Raw genomic sequence first — 22,247 nt, 5'->3', positions numbered from 1 at the left:
CTGAATCAGGGATCTAATACTTAGTAATTTATTAACATACGAAAGAAAGATAGGATTCCAGTAAAATAAAACTCAGAATTCAAAATCATAGTAAATCGCAAAATCATTATAATTAAAATTCGCAGAGTAGAACCAACGTTCCCAAAGAATACTCCGTGTGAGTATTCTTTGAGATTCGTGAGTAATGACTAAGTATAATTCAATCTATTGTCACTACGTTACGAGAATTAGCCGAAGCAGGTCATACTTTTGAATGCTCGTATATGTGGGCTCTATTAGATTGTTTTTTCAGAATTGATCATTGCGATCTACTATGACGCAGTGAAACGATACTTTGACTTCAAATATTACGTTATTTAGTATTCAGATAGGGGACTTGCATATATTAGACAGAAGTGACTTTTAATTAGATAACCTGAAGTTAACACTATTTAGGAAGTGAAAACAGATAGACAATTTCATTCGTAATAACTAATGGACTATGGAACTTGGCGATAGTTACGAAGCATATAATTTATAATTCACCCCAACACCTGGGAAAGCTTCTTCCTCACGGCTCTGTTAGGAAGTGACTAATATTGTGTAATAAACCAGCATATCATGTCAATTCGCGGATTTATCATTCAAGTTTTACAGTATTATTTATAGAGATAAAGAGCTGCGATATTATTTGACTGAAGCGCTCGGCGCTTATATAGAAACTCTTTGACATTACGAATTAATGACACTGTTACGACTGATCATAGATTTGAGATTACAACCAGTCTATAGGGAATTTGGTGGCGCTGGAACTAATTTGAACTTATCATTAATATTTAAATAGCAATTGATAAACAATCGATTATAAACGATTTAATTACGACATTTGGTGAATTAAATTTCTCGCACAAGTCGCGAGTTCAGTTCATCAGTGTTCTGTTTGTTACGTCGATACCTATACATAAGAAATAACAATCACATTGCTCTACCACTGAGTGTTAGCCAAGACCGAAGATCCGAAGGACGTTACAGTACAGACACCTAAAAGAACAGTCCGCAGCTCGCGGTCGTGCGGTAGCGTTCTCGCTTTCCACGCCCGGGTTCCCGGGTTCGATTCCCGGCGGGGTCAGGGATTTTCTCTGCCTCGTGATGACTGGGTGTTGTGTGATGTCCTTAGGTCAGTTAGGTTTAAGTAGTTCTAAGTTCTAGGGGACTGATGACCATAGATGTTAAGTCCCATAGTGCTCAGAGCCATTTGAACCATTTTTTAACCTAAAAGAACGTTCTTCTTCCTTGCTATTAAACCCTATAAACATTTACAACACGATCCTCTCCACTGGCTACTATGGAGAACCGCCAAACCTCAAAAACCTGCAAAGTTTTATTTCTCTTCAAACTAAAAAAATTCCCTAGCAATACACTCTCCTATTGACCTATCAGCCTCACTTTGGCGTTTGGCAAGGTCTATAAATCCATCCTTTCCCTGCACCTGAACCAACAATTACTCTTTCCTATGAACCAGTGTCCCTTCCATCCCAATTTTCTGACTAGCAACTCTTATACCTCACACATCTCCCACTACATTACCTTACGAGCAGTAAATACGCAATTTTCGTATACCTTGACCTTGAACAAGCCTATGACCGTGTATGGAATTCACGTCCCGTCTTTTAAAATCCAAAACACATTCATTCCGCCGCGCGGAGTGGCCGCGTGGTTTAAGGCACCATGTCACGGATTGCACGGACAACTACCTCTCACCGCGGACAACGCAAGCGCCGACGCTCTTCACGTAATGACCGAAATCAACAGCGTTACTGTAGAATTGTCAGTGCTAACTAACAAGCAACACTGGGTGAAACAACCGAAGAAATCCATGGGGTGCATACGACGAACTTATTCGTTCGGACACTGCGGTGAAATTAGGCTTTAATGGACTATAGTTGCAGACGACTGACGCGGGTGCCTTTGCTGACAGTACGACATCGCCTGCAGCGCCTCGTGACTATATCGGTTGGACACCTCCTATTTTCCACAAGTCTTCTCACTGATTTGATGCAGCCCGCCACGAATTCGTCTCCTGTGCCAACTTCTTCATCTGAGGGTAACACTTGCGACCTACGTCCCCAGTTATTTGCTGGATAAATTCCAATCTCTGTCTTCCTCTACAGTTTTTACTCTCTACAGCCTCCTCTAGTACCAGGGATGTTGTTCCCTGATATCTTAACAGAGGTCCTACAGTCTTGTCCCTTCTTCTTGTCAGTGTTTTCCACACATTCCTTTCCTCGCTGATTCTGTGGACCTCCTCTTTGCATACCTTATCAGTCCACCTAATTTTCAACATTTTCACTGCCATACAACGCTGTGCTCCAAATGCACATACTCAGAAATTTCTTCCTCAAAGTAAAGTCTGTATCTGATACTAGTAGACTTCTCTTGGCTGGAATGCCGTTTTTGCCATTGCTAGTTTGCTTTTTATGTTTTCCTTGCTTCATCCGTCTTGAGGTATTTTGCTGCCTAGATAGCAGAATCCCTTAATTTCATCTACTTCGTGATCACCAAACCTGATGTTAAGTTTCTCGCTGTTCGCTTTCAGTCCATATTCAATACTCATGAGACTGTTCATTCCATTCAACACATCCTGTAATTCTTCTTCACTTTCACTGAGGATAACGATGCCATCAGCGAATCTTATCATTGATATCCTTAAAACCTGAAATTGAATCCGACTCTGAAACCTCTCTTTTATTTCCGTCATTGCTTCGTCGATGTTTGGGTTCAACAGTATGGGCGAAAGACTGCATCCCTGTTTTACACGCTTCTTAATCCGAGCACTTCGTTCTTGGTCTGCTAATCTTATTGTTCCTTAATGGCTCTCATACATATTGTATATTAACCGTCTTTCCTATAGCTTACCCTTATTTTTCTTAGAATTTCGAACATCTTGCGCACTTTACATTGTCGAACTCTTTTTCGAGGTCAACGTATCCTATGAACGTGTTTTGATTTGTCTTTATTCTTGCTTCCATTTCTACCTCTCTGGTGACTCTACCTTTGCTAAAACCGAACTGATTGTCATCTGACACATAGCCAATTTTCTTTTCCATTCTTCAGTATATTATTCTTGTCAGCAACTTGGACGCATGAGCTGCAGTCTTCGGAATTGCGTGGTTGATATTTTCTTCAAAGTCAGATGGTACGTTGCCAGATTCATACATTCTACACACCAACGTGAGTAGTCGTTTTGTTGCCACTTCCCCCGATGATTCTAGAAATTCTGATGGAATATTATATATCCCTGCAGTCGTATTTGATTTTAAGTCTTCAAAAGCTCTTTCACATTCTGATTCTAATACTGGATCCCCTGTCTCTTCTATATAGGCTCCTGTTTCTTCTTCTAGCACTTCAACAGACAAGTCTTCCCCCTCATAGAGGCCTTGAATGTCCATTTTCTATTTATCTGCCCTCCCTTCTATATTTAACAGTGTAATTTACATTCCTCTCTTAATGTTACCGCCCTTGCTATTTGTTTCACCGAAGGATGTTTTGACTTTTCTGTATGCTGAGTTAGTCCTTCCGACAATCGTTTCTTTTTCGATTTCTTCACATTTTTAATTCAGACATTTCGCCTTAGCTTCATTGCATTTCCGATTTATTTCATTCCTAAGTGACTTATTCTTCTGTATTCCTGAATTTCCCTGAACATTCTTTTATTTCCGTTTTTCATCGACCAACTGAAGTATTTCTACTGTTTCTCATGGTTTCTTTGCAGTTATCTTCCTTGTACCTATGTTTTTCTCTCCATCTTCCGCGACTACCTTTCTCAGAGTTGTCCATTTCTCTTCAACTGAACTGCCTACTGAGCTATTCATTATCGCAGTATCTATAGCCTTAGGGAACTTCAAAGTATCTATTCATTTCTTAGTAATTCAGTATTCCATTTATTTGAGCATTGATTCTTCCTGACTAGTCTCTTAAACTCAACCTACTCTTCATCACTACTGGCAACGGCCTTGCCGCAGTGGATACACCGGTTCCCGTCAGATCACCGAAGTTAAGCGCTGTTGGACGTGGCCGGCACTTGGATGGGTGACCATCCAGGCCGCCATGCGCTGTTGTCATTTTTCGGGGTGCACTCAGCTCGTGATGCCAATTGAGGAGCTACTCGACCGAATAGTAGCGGCTCCGGTCCAAGAAAACCATCATAACGACCGGGAGAGCGGTGTGCTGAGCACGCCTCATCTGGTCGGATGGTCCCGGTGGGCCACTTGTTGCCTGAAGATGGAGTGCTTCTTCACTACTACATCGTGATCTGAGTCTGTATCTGTTCCTGGTACGCCTCACAACACAATATATGCCTTCACAGTCTCTGCCTCATCATGATGTAATCTAAATGAAATCTCCCGGACTTTTGCAAGTGTACCTCCTCCTCTTGTGATTCTTGAACAGAGTATTCGCTATTACTAGGTGAAATTTATTGCAGAACTCAATCAGTCTTTCTCCTCTCTTATTCCTGGTACCAAGCCCATATTCTCCTGTAACCTTCCTTTTATTCCTTCCCTTACAACTGCATTCCGATCTCTCATTATTATTATATTTTCATCTCCATTTATGTACTGAACTACCTATTGAATATCTCTTGATATTTGGCTTGCGATGTCATCATGTATGTCTGAAATACGTTCGAAGAGATTTCGGGATTGCAGCCAGTCGTCGTAAACTTCATTCCACACATTGTGGCGTCTTCGAGTGGAGCAAATGTCGACGGGATTCCAAGCATTTCCAGCTGGTAGCCGCTGTCACGGTTCATTAGATTTTCCTCGATGCATACTTCAACAGATTATTTTATAATGGCGTTTCAAAAAGTTGTTGCTGTGGCCAAAATTAATGATTTGTTACACTCCACTGAATGTCCGTTGGAGATACGATCTTCCACAATTGTAGACTTGTTGGGTGCAGAAGGCGAGTGCACGTTTACGTTCTGTGCAACGTTCTTCCACTGTGAGTGTTGTTTGTGCTACATGGGCTTTACCACACTGGCAAGGTATTTTATAAATTCCCGCCTTCCGCAATAACAAATTATCCTTCGCTGGTGCCAGCAAGTCCGAAATCATAGATGGTGAGCGGAAAATCCCTTTCATCTGAAAATTACTAATGATTCTTGCTATTTTGAAGGAAATATTTCCAACGAAGGGAAGAAAAGCTAGGGACTTTGTTGGGGATTCTGCTCTTTGTCCACTCCCGGTTTTTGGTTTTAGCTGAGAATGTCCTGTTATTTTGCCGGGTCGAGTATCCATTGCCTCTAAACACTGTCCGTAGATGTGCAAGCTCTTTAGGCAAACTGTCTGCATTCGACACTGTGTACAAGGCTTTTAAGCACACTCATAGTTTGGGATGGGTTACGGCAACTTGCAGAGTGCGAGCATAAATCACTATGAGTGGGCTTACGATAAACAGAATGTTCCAGAGAGCCGTCACTCTTCCGTTGAATCAAAACATCCAGGAATGGGAGACAACCATCTTTCTCCAATTCCATAGTAAATCGAATGTTCTCACGAATGGAGTTAAGATGATGCAAAACTTCATTAACTTATCTTCTCTGTGGGGCCACACTATGAAAGTATCATCCACGCATCTCCAAAAAACAGTTGGTTTAAGAACCGCGGATTCAATTGGTATTTCCTAAAAATCCTTCATAACAGAGTTAGTCACCACGAGAGACAAGGGGCTGGCCATGGCGAGGCCGTCAATCTGTTCAAAATATTCTTCGTTAGACACAAAATATGTTGAGGAAAGAGTGTGCCGAAACAAAGCAGTGCTGCCCGACTGAAACTGTTACCAATTAGTGCCAAAGAATCAGCAAGAAGTACCTTCGTAAAAAGAGATACTGCAACAAAACTCAATCAAAGATACGAACTACTTAGGTGGAGAGCCTCCAGTCTGTTGAAAAAATAGGCTGAGTTTCGTATACGAGGTGGACATTTGCCAGCCAATAGTCTCAACAAGAAAGCAAGATGTTTGGCTAAATCATGTGTGGTGTCAATATTACTCACTATAGGCCGTAAAGGAAGACCATCTTTGTGTAGTTTAGGAAGACCATACGGTCTTGGTCGTACGCTGCCATGTGGTCTTAACTGCTTAATGGTCTGTGGAGGTAACGAGGAAGAATTCAGCAGTGCACACGTCTTATGTTGCAAACATTCTGTAGGGTCGTGATCACTCTTCCTGTACGTAGTATCACTAAGTAGACCTAAAATCTTCTCGAAATACAAGCTAGGAGGGAAGAAAACAACTGAGTTACCTTTACAAGCCTTTTGCACCACTACGTCTCGGAGATTTGTAGTGCAGCCCTTTCTTCAGAGGTTATATTACTGCGTTGAGAAGAAGCTTTCAGTATCCACAGTAAGGCGTCATACAGCTTCATAAACACAACTCACAAAACTTCTCAGGGGCAGTGCACTTGCCGTAGGTGCACAGTTGTGTCCTTTATCCAATACAGACAGCGTCGCATCGTCCAAATTCTTCTCCGTGAAGTTAACAACGGAGCATTGTGTAGTTATTCCCTATGGCGACGGCTGTTATGGCACCAGACGATCAAATTTTGATATCTGCCGACAACTTGCATCTTTCTATACAATCAAGCTTGGCTGAAGTCACTCCACCAACCCAATCCCATGATACAGGAGAGAGAGAAGTGCTGCAATCTTCAGAAGTAAGTAAAACACTTCTTCTGAAATGGCATTCAACCTTCGTCTCGAGTAACAAATTCTCTCCTTAACAATAGCATGACGGGGCTCCTCCGTTATCTTCCGTGCAGTGACAGTCTTAATAAAATGTGACACTCCGTCAAATTTCTTTTGTGTGATATGTTTCGAAACAAGGCGCAACACACAGTCCCGCATCATATTAGTTATAGCAGTACAGAGATTCCTTCCGTTTCTTGTTCTCCTTGCGTATGATGGATCTCCTTTCAGGTCCTTGTTGTCTTACTGACGATTCAGCGGCACTGGGAAATTGCCTTTCGCGAAGCCACAATGGATTTTGCTGGTGTGTTCGGCGACGTCCTGATCCTTTCCTCTCCTCGTGGTACGTTCTTAAAATCTCATGAATGAGGCTGTGATGAAATTCGGTGACTGAATTATTCTTTCCGGTTGGAACCTTGTAAATAATGTGGGAATTTAGCACGCACATATCAAACGTAAAGCCTGAAAAAAGTGGTGGTCGTATAGTTGCAGTGTTTCGCAAAGCATTCCTGTGAGATACGAAGCATGCCGTATTTGTCCACTGCACCCGTAGATACGTTATAATCCAACACTCATATCGCTTAAAAATTTTCGGTATTAGTTGACAGTCCATTTTCACACCTGAATTTATTGCAGCTCTATGACATGTCAGCAACTCACACATGTATCTTAAATCATGCAACTTCAGTGCCTTCCATATCTTTGCAGTTTCGCTTCAGCTTTTGGCGTTCCTTTCCTGTACATCAAAATTGTACATACTATATTTGTTCTTCTTTTATGTAAGCAGTGGAAGAGAGATGGACCTGTATGCCACCTGCTCATATACAGCGTGTGTTTCCCTGGCGAGCATTTCCTAAGAAAACTTCAAATGTGTGTATCTGACGTTAGCACTCTGCTCCTGTCGCACCTACAGGATGATTTCGTGATAATGTTACAAACTTTCAGTAATGATGGAGAAAGGTGAATGTATCAATTTGAGATAGGAGATTCTGGTCTGAAAACTACCGAGTCGAAAGATATAAACGGAAATCGTTCTGATATCTCTGGTAGTGGACATCTTCTACCGCAAACTCTTTGTTTTCCACGTTTTGCGATGTGGTAATATGGGCGAAAAAAGAAAAAAATCTACACTACTGGCCATTAAAATTGCTACACTACGAAGATGACTTGCTACAGACGCGAAATTTAACCGACAGGAAGAAGATGCTGTGATATGGAAATGATTAGCTTCTCAGAGCATTCACACAAGGTTGGCGCCGGTGGCAACACCTACAACGTGCTGACATGAGAAAAGTTTCCAACCGATTTATCATACACAAACAGCAGTTGACCGGCGTTGCCTGGTGAAACGTTGTTGTGATGCCTCGTGTAAGGAGGAGAAATGCGTACCATCACGTTTCCGACTTTGATAAAGGTCGGATTGTAGCCTATCGCGATTGCGGTTTATCGCATCGTGACATTGGTGCTCGTGTTATTCGAGATCCAATGACTGTTAGCAGAATATGGAATCGGTGGGTTCAGGAGGGTAATACGGAACGCCGTGCTGGATCCCAACGGTCCTCGTATCACTAGCAGTCGAGATGACAGGCATCTTATCCGCATGGCTGTAACGGATCGTACAGCCACATCTCGATCCCTGAGTCAACAGATGGAGACTTTAGCAAGACAACAACCATCTGCACGAACTGTTCGACGACGTTTGCAGCAGCATGGACTATCAGCTCGGAGACCATGGCTGCGGTTATCCTTGACGGTGCATCACAGACAGGAGCGCCTGTGATGGTGTACTCAACGACGAACCTGGGTGCACGAATGGCAAAACGTCATTTTTTCAGATGCATCCAGGTTCTGTTTACAGCATCATGATGGTCGCATCCGTATTTGGAGACATCGCGGTGAACGCACATTGGAAGCGTGTATTCGTCATCGCCATACTGGCGTATCACCCGGCGTGATGGTATGGGGTGCCATTGGTTACACGTCTCGGTCACCTCTTGTTCGCACTGACTGCACTTTGAACAGTGGACAATACATTTCAGATGTGTTACGACCGTGGCTCTACCCTTCATTCGATCCCTGCGAAACCCTACATTTCAGCAGGATAATGCACGACTGCATGTTGCAGGTCCTGTACGGGCCTTTCTGGATACAGAAAATGTTCGACTGCTGCCCTGGCCAGCACATTCTCTAGATCTCTCACCAATTGAAGACGTCTGGTCAATGGTGGCCGAGCAACTGGCTCGTCACAATACGCCAGTCACTACTCTTGATGAACTGTGGTATCGTGTTGAAGCTGCATGGGCAGCTGTACCTGTACACGTCATCCAAGCTCTTTTTGACTCAATGCTCAGGCGTATCAAGGCCGTCATTACGGCCAGAGGTGGTTGTTCTGGGCACTGATTTCTCAGGATCTATGCACCGAAATTGCGTGAAAATGTAATCACATGTCAGTTCTAGTATATTTGTCCAATGAATACCTGTTTATAATCTGCATTTCTTCTTGGTGTAGAAATTTTAATGGCCAGTAGTGTAGTAAACATTGGTTCTAAAGTGCATACCGTAAGAGCCAGGAGCACTTGCTCATCATTGCTGCTGCGAAACATATTTCTTCTACTGAACAGTTGCTCATAGCACTTTAGGTACCCATTTTAGAGCCCATCTTTACTTGATATTTTTTTTCTTGTTTCCGTCCATACTGTCTCCTCCTGAAGTATTTAAAGCAAAGAGAGTGCTGTAGAAAAGCTCTTCTGCCAGAGGTGTCAGATCGATTTCCGCATATAATATTCTACTTAGTAGTTTCTGGACCACGATTCCTGACCTCAGATGCATACATTTACCCTTCTCCATCATCCCTGAAAGGCTGTAACATTATGATGCAATCGCCTTATATATAGTACATCGTTAGCACTGGAGGCACCACCATTGTGCACTGATGTATACGTAGCCAGGAGTTAAAGGGCGAGATGTGGCATACCTGAAGACTTGTGGATTCTCTTCTACGCCGAACAGAGCCCATTATCAAGATTAGAGGCGGTGTTACACGGTATTAGCGCGATATCTGCTGGGGGGGTGACTAAATTTTAGTTCTGTTTGCTTATTTCCACACTCGCAATACTTTCCCAGTTTACAGCATCTCTCCAGCTTTTTTCCAATTTTTTTTAGGGAACGTTCTAAATGTCAGGCTATAATGACACATCTACGTTAAAAATTGTAATCCACAAAAAATTAATTGGGCAGATATGATCACCTGTGTCATGTGCGCGCTTTTACTCCACGGCCCATTCAGTAGCTGAATTAATGACCAACTGTGGCTGTCCAAAGCGGAAACTTCGTTTCCTCGATGGTTATCACGTGCACAGGGCGATATCCGGTCGGCACGGACGTGTTAAACAGACAGCGGCTCCCTCGGACCAGCGGAAGCCAGAAGCCTTCGTGCACTGGACGCTGCAGCGATGGACAGATTCGCCATGCTCTTCCTGGCCCCCGCCACGTTACTGGCGCTCCAGAGCGGATTCGTGGGTTGCTTGGTGAGTAAAAATCCGTAAATGCATTTTTTCAGTGGCTTTATGCCTCCCAATAGAGTGCAAGAGTGCAATAAAGATTTACGTGATTATATAGCTGTTTCTGTTGGAGTATCTTTGTCCAACATTTATAATTTTGCCCTAGCGGACACTACCAAATTACTTTTTAATCTGATTTTTGCGTGTTTCGTTTCCAACCGACATCAGTCGCCTACGAGCATAATGCGAAATCTACATTTAATTTATGCGTTTACTACGTTCTTCGAAAATGGAAAACAAAGACTGCCCAGTTAGGATTAGACAATAACAGCAACAGCTTTGTTTGACGCTCTTGCTTGTCTACGGTACGGTTATTGTCGTTGTGGTCTTCAGTCCGAAGACTGGATTCATGCAGGTCTATCCTGTGCCTCTTCATCTACTAATAACTGCTACAATCTACATCCTTTTGAATCTGCTTACTGTATTCATCTCTTGGTCTCCCTCTGCGATTTTTACCCCCCCCCTCCCCCCCCCCCCCACTTTCCTCCAATACTAAACTGATGACCTCTTGATGTCTCAGAATGCGCCCTATCAACCGATTCCTTCTTTTGGTCTAGTTGTGCCACAAATTTCTTATTTCCCCAATTCTGTTCCATACCTCCTCATTAGTTACATGATCTACTCACCTGATCTTTCACCTTCTTCTGTAGCACCACACACTTCGAAAGCTTCTATTCTCTTCTTGGCTAAACTGTTTCTTGTCCACGCTTCGCTTCCATACATGGCAACACTACAGACATATACTTTAGGAAAAGATTTCCTAACACTTAAATCTAAATTCGATTTTAACAAATTTCTCTTCTTCAGAAATGCTTCTCTTGCTAATGCGTCTACATTTTATATCCTCTCTACTTCCGCCATTATCGGTTATTTTACTGCCCAAATAGCAAAACTCATCTACTACTTTAAATGTTTCGTTTCCTAGTTTAATACCATCAGCATCACCAGATTTAATTCGATTACATTCTATTATCTTTATTTTGCTTTTGTTTTTGTTCAATTTATATCCTCCTTTCAAGACACTGCCCATCCAGTTTAACTGCTCTTCCAAGCCCTTTGCTGTCTCTGCCAGAGATACATTGTCATTGGCAAACCCTAATGTTTTTATTTCTTTTCTCTGTACTTCAATTCCTACTCTAAATTTTTCTTTGGCTTCCTTTACTGCTTGTTCAGTGTAGTGACTGAATAACATCGAGGATAAGCTACAATTCTGTCTCAGTCCCTTCTCAACCACTGCTTCCCTTTCATGCCTCTCGACTTTTATAACTCCGACTGGTTTCTGTACAAATTGTAAATAGCCTTTCGCTCCTTGTATTTTACTTCAGCTACGTTCAGAATTTCAAGGAGAGTATTCTAGTCAACAATGTCATTAGCTTTCTCTAAGTCTACAAATGCTATGAACGTAGGTTTGCCTTTCCTTAACCTGTCTTCTAAGATAAGCCGTACGATCAGTATTGCCTCGCTTGTTCCTACATTTCTTCGGAATCCAGACTGATGTACCCCGCGGAGAGCTACCAGTTTTTCCATTCTAGTTTCAGGTTCTGAGGATATGTTACAGCGAGCTCGGTTTCAAGAACTGAAAGAAGTAACGAAACAGCACAATTTTGAAATTTTATTGCATAAAAAGGAGTACATGGCATTTTGTCGTCCTGTTCGTCGGTTATTAATAACCAGTTCGTTAACCAGGCTAGCCAATTTACTATCCGTGGTCATACATTCCACCTTTTGGAGAACTTGGTATTGGAAAGATAATTGAAAAATTTAACGAGATGTGTAGTACAACAAGAAGAATACTAAGAAACAACCAAGGAAGGAAAGAACACTGAAGTTATACAAGATTACTGCGGCAACAACAACTTTACACGGGGCAGAAGCGTGGGACCACCGTAAAAGGCACAACAGGGTACAAGTAGGTAAAAACCTTTGAAGTGTGATTTCTTCAATCAGTTGTGGAGAGTGATGAAGAGGGATAGGAAAAGAAATGAAGACATACGGAAGATAATCAACATATGTAGCTTAAATTATCAGATATCGTTTCTTTCTTGCCCTAATGATGGCTGCGTGACGCGTCAGTGACGAGTAGAATTAATTACGTCACAGTAGCATTTGTAAAATTTTGCCCTGTATTTGCTACAAGAAGGTGTCCGATACGCCCTGGGGTGGGAGCAATATTGTCGTAGCCGGTTAAAATTATAGTTTCCTATGAAGCCTAAATTCTACAATTGTTAAACTTAATGCCATCGAGTGATAATTGCTGAACTATGGTAGGATTAATCACTCTGATTTTTTATTACTTCATCGACAAGACACGCCGAGTGCAATGCGATCTCGTATTAACGGAAGTCATCATAACTGTTATCACCACCTCAGAATTCCCTAAGTAAAGGTGAACAGATTATAGTTTTAACTTAAATAATGCCTAATACGACTTTGGATTGCGACAACATTTTGTCCCGTTAGCTGCCAGTATTATACCTCGTATTAGTTTGCACAAAAAAGGATTAATTTCCTTTATTCACTTCCCAAAACCAATATAAAACCTTTTGATTTGTATTTTAAAATGGATCGTATCTGACTGCTATTAATTACAATACTACATGACCATAGTTTAAATCTTTTTAAATGTAGATACAAAAATTAATACAAGGATACTGCATCACTGCTTATTTATTCCTAAAACTTAAAATTGATATCATATTGAGTCATAGAAAAAAGCCTTAAATAACACTGATTCTCTGGCCATCTCCAACCTACATTTCCTACTCGAAAGAAGAAAAACCAAAATTGGAGCAAATTTTATATGGCTACTCCACTTTTATATCTACAAAATAAAATATAAGACTAACTTCTATCCTTTTCAGATGTAGCTCCTTATAACCCGTATTCTTTACAAAAATGTTTTACATATTAGACTCGAACACCCTAGTCGACATCTGAAATCCGTATCACGCTCATTCGCGGACTTTACCGTAAAGTAATTTAGAAGTCTCAGGCTTATATTTCATGAATAATCTCACATAGTGTCTAAAACGGACGAATGAGCAATGCTTCGATTCTTTATAGTAGCCCTTACACTAACAGTCTTTAGTGCTAAGAGGCCAGCTGAAATTTATTTTTTACTTGTGACGTCGAGCGGTGGCGTTGAAGTCCGACAGGATCTGCGGGACGTATTCTTAACTGTTCTCGTTAGATGCCTCAGCCTTGACCTCCACTCCGCCTGGCTCCATAATACGAATGCAACACAACATTGACTCACAGAAAAAAATAATCTCTAATGAGAAGCTGGTCAGCTTGTTCAGTGGAAGTAAAAGGAATATATGTATAAGTGCCAAAGAAACTGGTATAGGCATGCGTATTCAAATACAGGGATATGTAAACAGGGGCAGAATGCGACGCTACGGTCGGTAACGCCTACATAAGACAAGTCCCTGGCGCAATCGTTAGATCGGTTACTGCTGCTACAAAGGCAGGTTATCAAGATTCAAGTGAGTTTGAACGTGGTGTTGTAGTTGGTGCACGAGCGATGGGACACAGTATCTCCGAGGTAGCGATGAAGTGGGGATTTTCCCGTAAGACCATTACACGACCGTAACGTGAATATCAGGAATCCGGTAAAACATCAAATCTCTGTCATCGCTGCGGCCGGAGAAAGATCCTGCAAGAACGTGACCAACGACAACACAAGAGAATCATTCAACGACAGAAGTACAACCCTTCCGCAAATTGCTGCAGATTTCAATGCTCGGCCATCAACAAGTGTCAGCGTGCGAACCATTCAACGAAACATCATCGATATGGGCTTTCGGAGCTGAAGTCCCACTCGTTTACCCTTGATGATTGCACGACACAAAGCTTTACGCTTCCCCTCGGCCCGTCAACATCGACATTGGACTGTTGATGACTGGAAACATGTTGCCTAGTCGGACGAGTCTCGTATCGAGATTGTATCGAGCGGATGGATGTGTACGAGTATGGAGACAACCTCGTGGATCCATGGATCCTTTATGTCAGCAGCGGACTGTTCAAGCTAGTGGAGGCTCAGTAATGGTGTGAGGTGTGTGCAGTTGGAGTGATATGAGACCACTGATATGCGTAGGCACGACTGTGACAGGTGACACGTACGTAAGCATCCTGTCTGATCACCTGTATCAATTCATGTCAATTGTGCATTCCGATGGATTTGGGCAATTCTAGAAGGACAATGCGGTACCCAACACATCCATATTGCTACAGAGTGGCCCAAGGAACACTCTTCTGAGTATAAACACTTCCGCTGGCCGCCAAACTCCCAGATATGAACATTAGTGAGCATATCTGGGATGCCTTACAACGTGCTGTTCAGAAGAGACGTGCTCGCGGGGACCCTACACTATATTAGGTAGGTGTACCAGTTTCTTTGGCTCTTCAGTGGATATACAATTGAGATCCCTAGTCTAAAATGGTATCTTACAAAATGACAAAATCTAAGATTATCGTCAGAGTCGGAGATCTGTTACAGAAAGGGTGAGCGATATATGCTTGCCGAGATCGGTTTGCAGGTATAAACCTAAAGTTCTTTAGCGTAGGCTGTCCAGAGAGAATATGGAAAGTCAAGTTCCCAGAAAGTCGAAGGGCCTATTGCATGATGAAGGTGATCATGAGCAGTATCCATAACTATCAATTTCTTTCTTATTGTTGACCTAAAAGTTTGCTGGGTACGGTACCGCGTCATATTGTGTAAAACTAGTGCTGGAGAAAATCAACTTTGCGGCCACGGTTGCAGCGGTCTTCTTCAGTGTCTATTGGTGCGTTCTAGCTATGCACTGTTCCTTATATTTTGTTATTACTGTTCATTGCGCAGGCAGTTACCTCATAAAATTAAAAAGATTGTTCATTTCGTTGGTCGCTTAAAGAAGAAGGAGAGGGAACTTTATTTTAATAGGTTACTGCGGTGGAGAGCAGCGTAACCACTGTTGTGTGTTGGCTCTTGTATTATGTGCCATGATCGGTGGTCACCGGCGAATGAGAAGTTGGCCGCAGAAGCCTATGCAATTATATTCTTTCTTCTAATTATTAAGAATTACATAAAACAGTTATAAGCGTTATAAAAGCAGCATGTCACGAATTTTGCCTCAGATTCATGAGATTGCGAAAAACCAATAGAAAAATCAACTGAAATGCTATTTGTTTTCAAGAAACTGCTGCCTTTCTTCTGCCATAACTGGAGTAATCTTCTCGATTTATCGCAATAAATAGGTTGATTTAGCTGCCCCTGCCGCTGTCATTTGATGCTACCCGCAATGTTGTAGCTGGTTTTCACAAACCACGCGCGAGATTTTCGTATTCTGTTGCTTGCTACACGTAAACTATTAGTCCTACAAAAGAAATAAATAAAGATTCTTTGTAGAAAATTTAATGTAGTTACATACTGTACTACGATATGTTTTCGATAGCGGCTGTAGTTGTCGAGTTATTCAAGAAAAACGTGCAGAAGTGACCTTCAAAGGCACCCACATTCAGTGCTGACCAGACAGAATTTCTAGGGTGTTATTCATGACACTCTCTTCCATCATTGTACAAATATTTGCCACTGCATGAATTATTTTCCTCATTCGACCCTTTTTCGTCCTCATTATCTGGCCTTATTACGCCACTAGCTTAGTGGAGCATTTACAAATTCTAAAATTGACGTTTGTGTACATTTTTCCTAACAGTTTCATGAGTTTTAACAGCAGAAAATAAATAAGTTCATCGTTGTATTAGATTAGATTAATTATTCGTTCCATAGATCCACAAAAGAAGGGATCCTCCTGGGTGTGGAACATTTCAGATAAACACATTACAAAAATATAATTATAAAAACTTGAGTTTCATTAATTTTAATGATCCTCAGTCAATAAACAGTAAAATTATGTACATGAATTAAAATTAAACTTCTAATTTTTACAGGCTTAATACTTATATCTGCTTTCATTAAATCCATCATTAACACAGTAGCTAGTTACTTGGCTATTACAACCAACTATTGTCAAAAATTAAAGTAAATTATTAATTTCAATGATCCTCAGTTAAGAACAGTCAAATTATGTACAAGATTTAAAATTAAACTTCCACTATTTACAGACTTAAGACTTGCATCTGCTTTCCATACATCCATTATTCACATGGTAGGTAGTTACATGGCTGTTACAACCAAGTATTGTCAAAAATTAAAGTATAATAAATTTTCATTAAAATGGTCTACTGCACTTGTTGAGAAATTCATGGATGGAATAGAAGGAGTTGGCCACCAAAAATCTTTTAAGTTATGTTTAAATTGTGCATTGTCTGAAACTAAACTCTTAATGGTTGCTGGTAACTTATCAAAAATATGCGTTGCTGAATACTGGACTCCTTTCTGGGCAAGAGTAAGTGATTTTAAATCTTTATGTATATTGTTCTTACTCCTAATATTGATACTGTGTACTAAGGAGTTAGTTGGAAAAAGAGATGTATTATTTACAACAAACTTCATTAAGGAATAAATATACTGAGAAGCTGTGGTTAGTATGCTCAATTCTTTGAATAGGTTTCCACATGATGTTCTTGGATTTACACTACACATTACTCTTATTATATGTTTCTGTACTCTAAAAATTTTTTCTTGGTTTGTGGAGTTACCCCAAAATATGGTACCATATGACATAATGGACTGAAAATAAGCAAAATATGCCAGTTTTTTAGATATTTATATCTCCTATGTCTGACATCATTTGAATTGCAAACACAGACTTATTTAGGTTCTTTAGCAGTCCATTAGTATGTAGCTCCCAACTGAATTTACTATCAAGTTGTAATCTCAAGAATTTTACACTCTCAACTTCTATTTTGATATCATCATATATTATATACACACTAAAAGAAAATCTCTTGGAAGTTCTGAACTGCATATAGTGGGTCTTTTCAAAGTTTAATGACAGTGAGTTAGCTATGATCCACTTACTAATGTCAGTAAAAATTTGATTAGCTGCCCTTTCTAAATTTATATTTGATTTACTATTTATTGCAATGTTTGTATCATCTGCAAATAAGACAAACTTGGCATTCGGTAATGTAACAGATGACTGGTCATTAATATAAACAATAAAATGTCATGGACCTAGTATGGAACCTTGGGGAACACCACATGTAATTCCTTCCCAGTCAGATAATGTCTGATTACCTACTGCTGTAGTGTTACATAATGACACACTTTGTTTTCTATTAGTAAGATATGATTGAAACCACTTTGCAGCACTACCAGTGATGCCATAATATTTTAATTTACTTAAAAGAATGCTGTGATTCATAAAGTCAAAAGCCTTTGACAGGTCACAGAATATGCCAGCTGCCTCTAGTTTTTTGTCTAATGAATTAAGGACTTTTCATTGTAAGTGTAAATATCCTTTCCAATATCAGAATTCTTATGAAACCCAAACTGTCATTTTGACAGTATGTTATTTTCGCTAAGGTGCTTAAGTAAATGCTTGAACATATTCTTTTCTAAGGTTTTTGAAAAAGCTAGCGAAAGTGAGATTGGTCAGTAAGTTGATGGCCTTTCTTTGTCCTCTTTCTTGTGGAGAGGTATAACTTCAGCATATTTAAGGCAGTCCAGGAATGTTCCTGTGATAAGTAATTGATTACACAAATAAGTTAAGATATGACTAAGCTCATATACACACTCTTTTGTTAACTTCGTTGATGTGATATCATAACCACTAGAATGCTTTGATTTCGAGAACTTTATGATGGATTCTACTTCTTTGGGTGAAGTAAGCATCAATTCCATTTTACTGAGATTGCTTGTGTGCACTGGTCTCAGATATTCCATTGCATTATTCACTGAACCTAACAACCACATGCTATCAGTAACAGAGACAAAATACTTGTTTAAATGGTTTGTAACACAACATGCATTTGTTACCAGGGTTTCTCTTATTTTTAGAGCTTTTTGTTCCTCCTCGTTTCTGGCCCTACCTGCTTCTGACTTAACTATATCCCATATTGTTTTTATTTTATTGCTGGATGTATTTATCTTCTTCTCATAATGCAGGTGTTTAGATTTCTGGATAACCTTCTTGAATATTTTGCAGTAATTTTTGTAATGAGCTGTAACGTTAGTATCAAAGATGTCCATACACATCAGATAGAGTTTCCTTTTTGTCTCACATGATATCTTTATCCCTTGTGTGATCCATGGTTTCTTATTAGACTTCTGCTTAATTTGAGTTACCTTCAGGGGAAAACAATTTTCAGATAAGGTGCTAACTTTATTAATGAATGTTTTGTATTTTCCGTTTGTGTCTTGGATGCTGTAAATATCCATCCAAATAATTTCTTTGAGCAGTCTCCTAAATTTCTGTTTTCGACTGTTTTATTGGCCTTCTGTACTCAGTTCTGATAGATGTTTTAACCTGACAATTTTCAAAATTTAATGTTAGATGTTGCATGTCCTGGTCAGATAGCTCATTTACTACTGGTTTTGTAATGTGGCTTAGTTGCCTAGAATTTTGTATAAAGATATTATCAATGACAGTCTTAGAATATTTGTATACCCTAATTGGGAAATTTACAGTAAAAATTAAATTGAATGACGATGTAACTGATTTCAGTAACTGTTCACTGACAGTGTTTTTCTGGACATATATATTAAAATCACCAGCAACCACTAGTTCTTTGTTTTCTAATTTTAGATGAGAAAATAAATCTTCAAGGCCGTTTATAAACAGGTTGAAATTTCCTGAAGGCACTCTGTATATGGCTACTGTTATAAGGGACATATTATGAAATTCTATCTCTGTTGTACATGCTTCTAAGTGCTGCTCTAAGCAAAATTTATTTATGTCAATATTCTTAAATTTAAAACTGTTTTTAACAAATGTGGCAACTCCTCCTTTCTCCATATTTTGTCTACAGAAGTAAGAGGCCAACTTAAATTCTGTAAGGTTTAACATATCTATACCAGTGGTCACATGGAGTCAGATTATATCAACTGGGTTCGATCACTCTAATTCATCAATGCACATAAGTAGTTCATTAATTTTAGTTCTAAGCCCTCGAATATTTTGATGTACTAAAGATAGTTGGCATTTCATATTTACAGAGATGAAATTGGGTAGAAATAAAATTTCTGCTGATTGCTGTAAATTTTTAACCAACAGCTGTGTTTGCTGATCCAATGTGCCAGGATTATTCTGTTTGATTTCTTTCTCAAACTGAAGGTTCGTTTCAATCTTTACTTCTCTCAGAACTTGACTTCGTTCTGTCCTACCTATCTTAAAAAAGATACTAATCCAACACCTATGACCACTGGTACATTACCACTCATGGCAGTGCCTCCCCCTTACATTTCCTGGTATTAGCCCAGCCAGTTTACCCTTTCCTTTCCTGTTGAAGTGTAGGCCATGTCTACTATAATCCCACCTACTGAGAGAATCAACAGGAACCAAACAAATATGTGACCCTGCACCCAACCCAAGTAGCCGTTCCAACTCTAAATTAACTCTCCCGAGAGAAGAGTTTAAATGAGGTTGGTCATGGCGACTCAGAACAGACACAAACTTAACACTGGTATGTATCGTTGCTGATGCAATCTTTGCCAGGTAACACTCGAAATTGTACCCAGGATATGTGTTAATACTATTGCCCAGCCCACCCACAATAACCATGGTGTCTTCCTTGGTAAAATCTTTACAGAGTGAATCTAAATCCTCTGTCACCTGACCCAGACCAGCACTACGTTGTTGACCTGGTATTCTGATCCTAACTGATCCTGGAAAAGTTGGCCTACACCTCTGGCAGGTGAACTACCTACCAACAAAACTTTCTTTCTCTTTGCTGACTTCCCTACATTCTTATTCAATTTTCTACTGAAAGTTTGTTGCGACCTCTCTACAGCTACCTATGTCTGACGCTCATGAGTTTCTAACTGAGGCAACAGATCAACTTATTCTTCACATTCACCACAAAGCTGTCTGAAAAAGTTCTATCTCTGTTCCTCCAGTTACCTGTTGCCACTTCCCACCTCTCTTTACCCTTCTCCCTCCTTAACCTGTTCAGATCTTCCCTAGCCTGCTCTAACTGTGCCTGAAGGACAGCAATTTTCCCCTCCTGTTCCACTACTTTCCTATCTCTGCTGCATATCCTACAGAAGCACTGATGAGTCTGATCCACTTCCCCATTTCCTACGCCGCTATAGTCACCCCAATGGAAAAAACTACTGCAGTCATCACACCAAACCCCGGAGCTAACAATTCTACGGCACGTCAGGCAGTTTACACTCATGGTAAAAATCTTACTTTAGCGAGAATAAGTCAAATTAAATTACTGAAAAACAAGAAAACACGTTTATGAAAGATTAGGCCTAGTCTCAATTGCACGTAAACAAACTATTTTAGTGACAATAAGTTAGATTACCGAAAAAAGAAGAAAAACACGTTTACCAAAATTAGGCCTATTCGCAACTGTATGTAAACAAAGCTACTACCGTATGTGCAAATTTTCCAAATACCGGAACTTAAAATTTACACTGTGTTTCGCAAAATAAGAGTCAGACATCAAAGGGATACCCTTTTCTTAACTTGCTGGAACGGAACAGAACAATTAAATGAGATTCTATAAGTTTTTCTGCCCTAAAATGTATGCGAGAAGACGATCGTAACCTTACTTTATGTTCCTTTCGCGTTTTCTGCAATAATACCTTTAATAGTAAGCTTGCAAAACACACTAATACACCTATTAAACTAGTTTCCTGAACTAAACTGAGTTTTATTACAGTCTAAACCACTTATCTGTATGGCAGCACAAAACTCACGTGTCTCGCCTGGTGCAGAGCTACCCATCAGGCCTTCTGACTACGAAGCTACTGTTCTTGTGAGGGTTAGGTTTGAATCGACTTGTGGTGTTAATAAGTTTTGGCATAACGTTTTACGTTCATTACCCTCACGGGTAGGTGTAAAGTAATAAAGTTTACAAAGTAGCCGACTATGCTGTTGGAGTAATAGCCCAATCAATAGCGACCAAAAGAGGTTGGGAGGATTTCGTGTAATCGGAAATTTTTTTTCAGTGCTAGGAGGGAGTGGCACAAGTATTAGAATAGGGCCAAAACAAGAGATCCTTACTGATGGGGGATGAGTGTGGGGTGGAGATGCATTTGAACGTCACTTTTTTACGTTTTTCTTGAATAACTCGAAAACCATGTCCTTTAGCGAAAACGAATCTCAGTACAAAATTTAGCTGCATTAAATTTCCTGCAGAACTGTCCTGCTCATTTTTTTTCTTTAGGACTAATAGCTTGCACATAGTTTAAGGCGGCCAGCTATAACATCGCGGGTTGCATAAAACGACGGCGGTAGGGGCAGCTGAATCACCTTGTATAGTCCGCAAGGAAACACTGAGTAAAGTCTCTAGACATAACCTTCTGTTTAGTGACGTTTACTTGTACGTAATCTTTGAAATGTGATTTTGGAAATTACCTGTGAACGTACACTTTAATTATAGATCGTGCAGGCACATTTTTATGATGTAACTAAACGCATCGCCGTCAGCTAAGATATACATTAACTGTTGACTGGGATTGGATTTTCTTCACGTCTTTACATCTTTGAAATATACTTTTGGAAGTTACCTGTGAATATGCACTTTAATCACAGATCGTGGAGGCACATTTTTATGATGTAACTAAACGCATCTCCATCAGCTAAGATATACATTATCTGTTGACTGGGATTAGATTTTCTTCATGCCTTTGGACACTTGCACAGGACTCAATACAATATGTTGCATTACACACCTTCATTGAGTGTGTTCCCAATTTTCGCGGTTGGTAGAAGCTGAATTTTTAAATCGTGCTCAGAGTGAGTAATAGTAAGTAAAACAAGCTGCTAACAGTGAAAATTGGGCTATTTTGTATGGTTATGACTAAGCTTTATCATTTGTTCCCAGAAAACATATAAAAACAGACTATTTA

General features: G+C 40.1%; 1 protein-coding gene and 1 pseudogene across 1 annotated transcript in view; both read left to right on the top strand.

Moving 5' to 3' along the window:
• The first annotated feature begins 3,982 nt into the window (after positions 1-3,982).
• Positions 3,983-4,100, top strand: LOC124799415 (annotated as a pseudogene).
• Positions 4,101-10,125: 6,025 nt separating this feature from the next.
• Positions 10,126-22,247, top strand: part of LOC124798319 — a 73,783-nt gene continuing 61,661 nt past the window's right edge. Inside the window, exon 1 of the mRNA XM_047261659.1 lies at positions 10,126-10,249. Coding sequence (XP_047117615.1) covers positions 10,175-10,249 — 75 coding nt within the window. The 5' untranslated portion in view covers positions 10,126-10,174. The remainder of the gene's footprint in view (positions 10,250-22,247) is intronic.

This window comes from Schistocerca piceifrons, chromosome 5 (assembly GCF_021461385.2).
Source record: "Schistocerca piceifrons isolate TAMUIC-IGC-003096 chromosome 5, iqSchPice1.1, whole genome shotgun sequence".
Classification (NCBI taxonomy): Eukaryota; Metazoa; Arthropoda; class Insecta; order Orthoptera; family Acrididae; genus Schistocerca; species Schistocerca piceifrons.
Note: the sequence above shows the minus strand (reverse complement) of the source record. Positions and strands in the feature narration are given on the sequence as shown.